Source organism: Epinephelus moara, chromosome 19, assembly GCF_006386435.1.
Source record: "Epinephelus moara isolate mb chromosome 19, YSFRI_EMoa_1.0, whole genome shotgun sequence".
NCBI lineage: Eukaryota > Metazoa > Chordata > Actinopteri > Perciformes > Serranidae > Epinephelus > Epinephelus moara.
In genome coordinates this window covers 21,471,534-21,481,986 of record NC_065524.1, presented here as the reverse complement: position 1 = coordinate 21,481,986, position 10,453 = coordinate 21,471,534, and the positions used below count along the sequence as shown (strand labels likewise).

General features: G+C 41.2%; 1 protein-coding gene across 2 annotated transcripts in view; it reads right to left on the bottom strand.

Annotated features, from left to right (window-relative positions):
- Positions 1-531: 531 nt before the first annotated feature.
- The window catches only part of zgc:171482 (zinc finger protein), a 72,236-nt gene continuing 62,314 nt past the window's right edge, over positions 532-10,453 (bottom strand). For both annotated transcript variants that reach the window (XM_050071605.1, XM_050071606.1), the window contains one exon: positions 532-3,125. In XM_050071605.1, the coding sequence (XP_049927562.1) occupies positions 3,104-3,125 (22 nt within the window). In that variant the 3' untranslated portion in view covers positions 532-3,103. The remainder of the gene's footprint in view (positions 3,126-10,453) is intronic.

The window sequence follows — 10,453 nt, the reverse complement described above, 5'->3', positions numbered from 1 at the left end:
AAACTTTTTCTATTATCAAATATTTTGAAACTCTTAAATGTCAATGTGGGTACTGATCTCAAAAATTCACTTCTAATTTTCATAACATATCTGTGTCTGTGTGTCAGATTTCACAGCCTGAAGTTTCCACAGTTCACACTGTTGGTCCACCTTATTACTCGTCTCCCTAATTTAAATTTCAGATATTCATTTATATTATTGGATTTCTGTATCTCATATTCTACATTTCATATCTCCTGTTGATGTACCTTTGGCTGAGGTTCTGAGGTATAATATTTATACAGAAAAAGAAAAAGGTTTGGGAAAGGGAACGACAGGACAAACTGATAAACACTGAAAGTAAAAGGATATTATTTATAACATGATTAATCATCTAAATATTATTGCGTTGTTGATACTGCAGAGCTGGAGGTTGTGCATGTTTGGCAACAGACGATCGCTGCCAGTGAAAGCGAATTTCACACATCTACATGGCGGTGCGAACACACAGAAAAAGAAAAACGACAGGTCTGGATTTTGCAAGAGAAAATAGATATAGTTGTCATCTTCATTGTATTCATCATCAGGTGTGTTTACAAATGTGCTCACGGTACACAGCTCACAGCGAGTCTCCCACTGCCAGTGCAGTTGACAGCTTCACATACACAGACACCCACCCGCAAGCATCATATCACAAAATTCCTACCCATAGATACAGCTCTGTCATATATTATGTAACATCTGGTAAAATCTGTGACTCATGGCACAATCATCTTCTGCACAGACTGTGATATCGGCACACACAGACGCCGCTTCTATTCTGAATACAGCAGAAAGGACTCGGTGTAAATAGTCATCAAAAGAGTCATGATGCACATCAAAAAAATGCCATATGACTTTTTGTGTTTTTCTCATGGCATCACCGATAACAGAGGGGGTGGTAATTTTAGACGTGGTGTTTAAATCCAACAGTTTGTAGTCCTGCGTCATTTTGGCTGTTTTGTGAATCCACTGGCAAAACAGTCACATATCAGATGTTTCTCCAAGGGGACGGTCTTTGTTGAAACTGTGGTTGTCCTCATGAAAACAGCTTATCACAATCCCGCTATGATCACTCACTGTCTTCCATACGCTGGATTTTGGTCCGTCATCACTGACTCCTCGGCTCAGGATGACTTTATTTTCACTGATGGTTATCAATTCATAAACATGACCCACCCAAAGGCGGTTTATTCTCATTTCAGTGCCAGCATATTTGTATTTTTTCATAATACTCATAAGAAACACATTTCCCTTATCGCCCTCAGTGCAGATAAACACTATGAATACAAAACTCCCGTACTTCTTAAAACACAAACTTCACCTGCAGCTACTGCTTATTTACACATACTGCTTTGTTAAACTTCACTTCAAACCCTCATTGTATGGTTGTTAATATTACAGTGTGATTGCATAAAACCATTACTCATCCATATGTCTGCAGAAGAAAAACAATTTTTAATCAGGTCACTCGTAGTTCACTCTCTTCACCGTGAAATGAACAAAGCACAAAATAAAACTAAGTGTTTACAGAAAAAGGAAAGAAAAAAAAAGCTTGAACCAACAAGAACTTACAGAGGATAGCTTAGCACTGAGTGTTTTTTCAATCCTTTCCTCAGCTTATAGAGAAATGCTGCTCAGTGTCAGCGTGGGAAAGTGGAGCGTCTTCTCCTCGCTCATCTTGCTGCTACAAACTGTAGTTAAAACTCACTTCACAGACACTCTGAAGACACTACAGATGAGGGGTGTTATACAGCGGTGATTAATTTCTAGGTATCAAAAGGTTTTTTGTTTCTTGATGAGTAAATTCGCAGTTGAAAAGAAGCCAGTTCGGTACTAAAAGGTGACCTTTTTGCTCAGGTGCAAGCATGTGCAGTAATGCATTACGAAGCTATCACTAGAAAGCAGCGCTATTGCCAAAACGCGCAAGCAATAGGTTTCAAAAAGGCAAGTGAATGCAACGTTGTACATTTTGCATGCATTGAATTACATCCCAGTTGTATTGTACATTGGCTGCTACATGGATTGGGAGTGATGTTTTTCTTTTTTTTCTTTTTCGCTTTTCCTCTCTGTCCATAGCAACAGAAAAATAAATATTATCTACATGTCGCCCGTCTCAACAGAGAAGAGAATTTTTGTCACCTCCGGACTGCATCTGACATCAGTATTCAGTTCTGTGGGAATGTTTTCAACAGTAGATGATTCACAAAGTTGCACAGACCCTCACCTCAGAGCAGGAGTTGTTTAAAAGTCTTTGTGCTGCTTTTCTCCTCTGCCTTCTGTAACCATGCCACATGTCAAAGTTTTGATTATATGGAATACATGAAAAGATTCAAAATGACACATCCACCATTTCAAAAAAAAAAAAAAAAGTGACACCAATCCACTACATTTAAAGACAACACAAGATTCAAACCAATATGCCTCTTTTAAAGTTATGGCAATTCATGCAGTCTGCAATGGCTGAGGTCGTTGGGGGTTTTCTTGTCCTTGGGTTTACAAGTCTGGGCCTGAGTAGGTCTCAAGTGGTCTGAAAGTGAGCCACGCATGTGCCACCATCACTGTGTATGAAATGCATGTAGAAACAGAAGTCTTGGATCACTGTCAGAGCACTTGGGGGACGGCTAGTTAACAGAGTTATTATTACTGCTGCTCTATGACTATCATTGTAATGATTATTACCACTCTGGGCAACGCACTGACATCAGTTCAATTTTAGGATTGTGGTTCACACAGGAGTTATGTGGCAATATGCAGCCGGAAGTCTTCCGGCTGCTGTTGGTGTTGAGAACTCATATCAAACACTTAGGTGCTGAATAAATCTCCGAGATATATTTTTAGATCAAAGATAGAAATAAACACACTCACAATGACCCACACATGCATACTGCAGATGCATGCATGGATGCCCAGGACACCCATACCCACACACACACACACAGACACACACACACACTGAAGTTACTCTGCACGACTTTCTCATACTATTCGGTTTCCGACATGAGTCCTTTTATTCTGAAGTTGTTTATTCCAATAATCTCGGTCTTCATCTCTTCTTCCTTTCAGAGTGGCCTGTCTCTGTGGCTTACTGCTGGTGTTGCTTCAGGCTGAAAACAAAACACAGGAAAGAATTTGTTAGTCTTGTTTTGCCTCTGACACGAGCAGATCCGACAAGACATGGCTCTTTAACCACAGGGAACATCAAGCCCGCTGGGGGAAAATATTTTGTTTCTGGCATGCTCTGTCCCTGGGAAGTAATCTCGTTTACCTGTAAAGCTCTGTGTCACGCCATCCTTATAAATCTTGAGATGGCAAAATAAACAAGGTCCTCATTGCTAATGCATCGAGATAAATGTGCAGAGATGTAACACTGCGACCCTGCATTGCTGTATTTCCTCTACCGCGCTCAAAAGAATTTCTTCTCACCAGGAATAACAGCTCTTCTGTACTGTATGTGAAGCATTAGCCAATAATCCCGTTTCGCAATCTTCTCGTAATTACAGCCGTCTATTATGCCTTCTATCTGGCTGTTCCCCAAATTAAAACAAAGCAGAAAGATATGAGCATAAACCCTCGTGTTTAAGGTGCAATAATTACTGTGGATTTGGCCTTTATCTTGAGCTGCTGATTGTTTTTCACGATGACAGGCGCTGTGGCTGCATTCTGTTGCTTTATCGCCATTAAACAAAGCAACTCCAGAGGCAAACATGCCACATTTAATTAAAACAAAGAGATAAGTTGGATTGAAGCTCATGCCAAGCAACACCCACCTAATTGAGTAAGCATTTTTTAGTGAAATTTATTTCGACCCCCTCCCTCCACAGGGGGGTTTAAGGGCAGTAAAGCTGATCTTTGCCAAATATAACTGAAACAACAATATCAGCATTCAGTTAGTCTCATTTATCCAGTTGTCTGAGTGTTACAACAGAAATCCCAACAATAATACACATGTAAAACAGTCCCTCTTTCATCTCCGCAGTTTCTCTTTTGTATTAATGTTCCTCTTGTCAGTTTGAGAGGCTTTTTAACTTTGTTTCATGATGCAGTTTTGAAAAGTTTTCTCCTCAGTATGAGCTTAGCCCTGTCTGCAGTTGTTAGGTTTGTTCAGAGAGACAAACACAATCAGACACGCATAGAGTGGGAATAAGATGTTTGTCTCAATACATGGCCATCAGTCTGATCCTGAAAATGAAAACACATCCCCCAAACAGCACAACAGATTCCACCATTTTTATCACAGTCCTTGTTAAAATGCCACTCCTCCGCCGTGCCCTAATTGGAGCGTTGCCACACACTCATCCAACGCTCAGACGGAGAGAGACATAGAGAGGCAGGGATGCACAGGCACCCGAGCTGTCAGCACCTATCCTGGTAATGGCTGTTAAAACAGTGGCCTCTACACCCTGTCTGCTCTGTCAGGACTCATCTAGCACTTTGGAGTGTGTGAGAGGTGGGAGGGTGTGACTCTGGTGGCCTGTGTTGTGCTCTGGGAGGGGACAGGTAGCAGCGAGGAGGGAGGGGAGGACAACAAGAGGAGAGAATAAAAAGTGTTGGGGAGAAAAAGTGGTCAAAGACAGGGAAAACAAGACAAGTGCATTCTGGGAGGCAACAGAGAGTCGCATGGCAGGTAGAAATGAAAAAGAGAGTCCAGCAGTTGCATACAGATTATTAGTTCTTTCTACCTAAAGTAATATAATCTCGAAGATTTCATTTAAATGTCTGTTATGAAAGTCACTATCTGAGTCTGTGGCCCACTGACAAAAGGACTGCAACATTTTTAAATTTTCAGCATTATGAACTGGGTGTCAAGTTGCTGTATTAACTCCTGCTACTGCAAACCAGACGTTTTCTACTGCTGCATCTTCACATTAAGGGTAGGGTTGGTATTTTTCAACCTGGACTCTTTTAACATTTTTTTTTGTTGAATGACTAATAAGAACAGCAATTTTTGAATGTGGTCTGGTATTGAGTGACAGGGCCAACAGCGGGGCAATTTTGCACCCTCAATGTGCGTCCACTAAAGGTGTTTGTTTTTACGACTGACAGTCTAGGATCTTTATTCTAAGAGTCTGACGACATTATGGGAAGGATCCCTACAGAGACAGACCTATTTGTTAAAAGGTGAGATCCATTTTTAACCAGAAACAGCCCCAAAATCGTCATTGCCAAACCCACCAGACTCCATTTGAATAAACAGTTATTTTAGTGTGTATAGAGCCAGCATATTTTCACATCTAACTGGGTGAATTAAGGGTTTATTTCAGATTCAGATTCAGAATACTTTATTAATCCCCGGGGGGAAATTGTTTAAACCAGCCACAGTTGGTGATTGTTTGAACAGTTGAAAACAAACCAAGAAGACGTTCGTGAATTTGATTTGGTTTCTGCTGACTTTGAATTTAATGTGTTATAAAATTATTGTTTTTTTAAATGGGATCTGGTGGATTGGGTGATGGTGATTTTGGGGCTGTTTCTGGTTAAACAAGAAGGATGCTACTCTTTTAAAAAAGGTCTGTCTCTGTAGGGATCCTTGACACTTACAACAAAAATATGAGCTTGTCAGTGGCAAAAACAAGGACTTTTAGTGGCCATGTTTGATTGCCCCAAGTGTTGCAGCCTGTTTGCTGCCTGCTGCTGGCTGCAGCTGTATTGTTCATTACTAGACTAATTTGAAAAATTGTTATTCTCATTAGTGACTTAAACACAGAAACAAAAGAGATGGGGTCCAGGTTGAAAAATACTGCAGTGAAGAAACTGGAGAAACACAAGTTGCCTTTTGTTAAAAAGGAGTCACAGAAAATGCAATGTGTTTTTCATTTAGCTTAGCACCTACAGCTATTGTTCAACAAAAATGCGTCCACAAAACAAAATGGTAATTTTCTGTGTTTTTTGACAGCAGATCAGTTTGAAATATCCAAGAGAGCAGTGAAACAGTCAGAAGCAGTCACAATGAGCTGTTAAATGAAGAGCTGCAGGCGACAGACTGCACACCTTCAACTTAGGAAGGTAACTGACTCTTGTCACTGAGCCCTGCTGTCCGCAGACTCATGCAGTGTAAAAGCAGATCACAGTTGCTCCCAGAATGATGGAAAAAGGCCAATTATTGCCTCGCCTCTTAATAAAAATGATAATGGTTTGTTTTTCTTCCTCTAGAACTCTGTGACCTGCAGTATTAAACTGCATTTGCTGTTAACAGCAGTAACTACAGGTGTCGCAAAATCAACCAAGACTGATATCTTGGAGATTGCCCTTTAAGTGTGACATTATACATACTGATGGTGCAGGATGCAGTGTGTGTTCCTCTACATCTTAAGCAGACTTTAACATAGAGGTAAGGCTGCAACCAACATTTATTTTACAGTATTGATTTAAAAAAAAAAATCAATTCATTGTTGAGTCCAGAGGTTCCCGCCCCTTTTGGCTAGTGGCCTTTTAAAATGAAGCAATTTTTATGTTCTTGACCCTGCGTGAGAGGTGATGGCTTCAGTGTCTGCATGAACTATGAGTGGTAGGACTGCAACTAATGATTATAGTCATTATAAGTCTGCCAGTTATTTTTTACAGTTAATTTATTAGTCTGTTAAATAGAGAAAAAGGCCCACTGCAGTGTCCCGGAGCAAGAGGTGATCGCCTCAAATTGCGTTTTTGATCGATCAACAGTCCTAAACCTAATGATTTTCAGTGTATAATGAAACAGAGGAAAGCAGCCAGGGAATAATTGGCTTTTTTTGGTAAGGATTAATTGATCATCAAAATATTTGTTGATTCTGTTTCTTATATTTTTTTTTTCTGCTCCCATGGGCAGTTTAATCCAACACTGATTTTTCCTTCTCAGTTTGTGTCATGTGATGGCTTTTTAATAGATGTAAAGGTGTGAAAGTATCCAGCATTTGTGAGAAAAAAGGGCAACTATTCAAAAGTAAAAAAATCACTTCTAAAAAAACAAAGTTTCTATCCTTGTATTGGCTTGGGACTGCTCAGATTTATCTTTCGAGCACCAGGTTTAAACTATAAAATGTCAAAAATTGTATTAAATGCCCAAGACACTTTCCTAGAGCCCAAGGGGACATCTTCAAATTGCCTGAGGACATCCCCAACAGTCAAAGATATTCAGTTTACAATGATATAAACCAGAGAAATGGAGCACATCTTCACATTTATACAAGCTTGAGCCAACAAGTGTGAGGCATTGTTGCTCGACAAATCACAAAGCACACTGAACAAAAATATTATTGTATCAGTTTTGTTTTTGCTTTGCACCTTTCATGGCATCTGGCACTTTGTTTTCTTCACAGATGAATCCCTGTTTGCACTGTACTGGACAAATGGCAGACAGCATGTATGGTGGTGTGTGGGCGAGTAGTTTGCAAATGCCAACGTTGTGAACAGAGTGCCCCATGGTGACGGTGTGGTTATAGTATGGGCTGGCATAAGCTATGGACAACAAACACAGGTGCGTTTAATTGATAGCAATTTGAATTACCACACGCACAAGCCATTAATGAAAGTAAAATGCAGAATGACTCAGTTTATTCATGTTAATTATCAAAGTTATGAGCAATCACTGTCATCTAAGGCAGATGCTGTTTCATCACAGAGACAGACAGCGGTACAGAACTGATGTCAACTGCACTCACTACAACACTGCAATGCAAAAAAGCCCTGTGAGCAAACGGCCAGTATATTAATGTAGCCTAATCTGTGCCGAGGAAGTATAGACAAATACAATTAACAGTCAACAGAATACAGTTCACTTGCGGAACTTAGGCATGGCTGCACCAAAGCAACGAACACTGGAGAATGCTCTCTTAAAGGGACAGAGAAATTCCCTCAAGATGGTGACAAGGCCAGAAAGATTACAGAGGATTTTTTTTTTTTATATATATATATATGTACCTTTTCTAGTTTGTAAAAATGTATTGAAGTACCATTAAGGAACACCTGGATGAAGGGATTTTTTCTGAATGCATTGCAGAGCTATTCAGTTGTCAAGTATGAGCCAAGGCCTACACTGGAGTGATTTTGAGTACTTGAAGTGTGCGCCATGCAACTGTATTATCTAGGAACATAGAAGTATCGGATCAGGTACTCAATATTAAATGACTGAGATGCTCTGGATTGGCGTGTACAACAGCGGGTTCTAACTTCTGTCAATTTTCAGCAACTTCAGAGCCATTGAAGAGTGGGCCAACATTTCACAGGCCACAGTCAACAGCCTGTGTGAAGGAGATGTGTCACACTGCACGAGGCAAATAGTGGTCACACCAGATACTGACTGATTCTTTGGGTTATCTGGGACTAAAAATTGCATTTGTAGCAGCAGTCATGTTAAAATCATAAAATGTCTTTTTTAAGATCAAGCTACACGTTTGAGTGGCCATCCCAAGGCACATCTATGTACTAACAATGCTGTTTAATGAGCATCTTGATATTCCACACCTGTCGGGTGGATGGATTATCTTGGTGAAGGAGAAGTGCTAATAGGATTTTGAATTTGAGCAAAATTAGAGAGAGATGAGCCTTTTTTGTGCATAGAAAAGTCTTAGATCTTTTATTTCAACGTAAGAAAAATGGCAGCAGAAACAAATGCGTTGTGTTTAGCCTATATTTTTGTTGCGTGTTGATAAGTAGATTGTCAAATTAATAGTTTCAGAACTTTGTAGAAGCAGCAGGGAGCCTTCATCATGCCAGAAGAAATCTGTTGCCTTTAGACTCAGCGCTATATGTTTGTCACAAAGTTGTTCAAAAACATAAATTTGAACTTGCCGATTCCAGCTGCCACTCCTCCCACTGTAACCTGTCACATTGTTTAGAAAACATCCCCTGATTGGGCTGTTTCTATGGGAACGGCATGGTGAAAAGAGCCATAGGACAGTTTTGACTGTGTAGTGACCCAGTATTTTCTTGTATTTTGCATGCATATTCATACCTTTCACAAACTTTTCACATCTATCTACACTGACACTATTATTAGTATGTGTGCATTGTAGAATTAACAATTTGGATGCAGTCAGTGTCTGAGCAGGACGGAAGATGAGGAGGAGTAGGAGGAGGGCAGAAAAGGTGACAGAGCCAAGGAAAGTGCAATGCAGGGAAGAAGATGTTGAGGAAGGGGTGAAAGAGAGGTCAAGGTCTGAGTGTTAATAAACTAATCCAATAATCTGTCCCAGGGCCACACATGTGGGATGTGAGATATAGGAGGATGTGAGAGCGAGGGCAGAGAGAGTGCATGTGCCTCTGTGTGTCCGAGGGAGGTGTTTGCGAGGATGTGAAGGTCACCTTGGCACGCTGTGCGTATGTGTGTGCCAGGTAAACGCAGTCCGGCAGTTGCTAAGGGAGCAGAACTGTGAGTTATAATTCAGGCATGATGACCCCCCCCCCCTTCACTGCCCTCACCTTATTAACATCACAGACGACGATGCTCGGGGCGATGTGTGAGTGCAAACAAAAAAACGCACGTTTGTGTGATTTTGTGCGAAGGGCGTGAGGGGAACACAAGGACAGTTGCCTTTGGGGCAGATGAGGAGAGCCTAAGGCATAAGCCTGTGTGTGTGCGTGTTCAGGTGTGAGAGAGGAGGTGTGTGAGAGGAGAGCGACCTGCACCAGTCCTGAATTAACCTTTCCCCTTGCCTCAAGCAGGGAGAGGATGCACACACACACACACACACACACACACACACACACACACACACACTCTCTGCCATGTTACACACACACACACACACACACACACACACACACACACACACTCTGCCATGTTACACACACACATACATGCAGCAAGCCTGTCCTATTATCTGGTCGATAGCTCAACCATTTGCATTCAGAGTTACTTTACACTAAGCACTGTAATCTCTCACACTCGCTGCCACCCTCTCTTCCTCTCTCTGCCTCTCCCTCTTAAATGTGCATTAGTTTGTTTTGTAGTTTGTGTGTATGTGTCCTCTGTGATACTGATGCTGAATAATTACCAGGGTGAGTAGGCTAAATGGATTGTCCCGGACCTCACCATCCTACCCTTGGGGCCTGCGTTAACATCAGCATCAGCATCACACACACACTCATACGCAAGCACACAGTATGCACATAAAGGCAGGCCAGAGGTTGGACATTGCATAACGACAAAGCACCCAGAGAGCAAAGGCCATACAATCCTAGTGAGCGATGGGAACATGAATAATATTATACGGGTAGTTAAAGCCACGCGGTGTCATTGGTCAGAGATACGACCCCGCTGACAGATCCCATCAAGTAAACTGCACTTTACTGGTTGCTTTTTCTCTCGTGGACTCCAAGGAGCTAATTAGTGCCCTTTCTTGTTTTGTTCTGTTGTTTTAATGCATGTACACTTGGACAAAAACTTTTCAGGCTGGTAATCATTGCATAAAAGCCACCATAGCCTTGAGGATATTCTGTACTGTGACTGAGGTCTCTA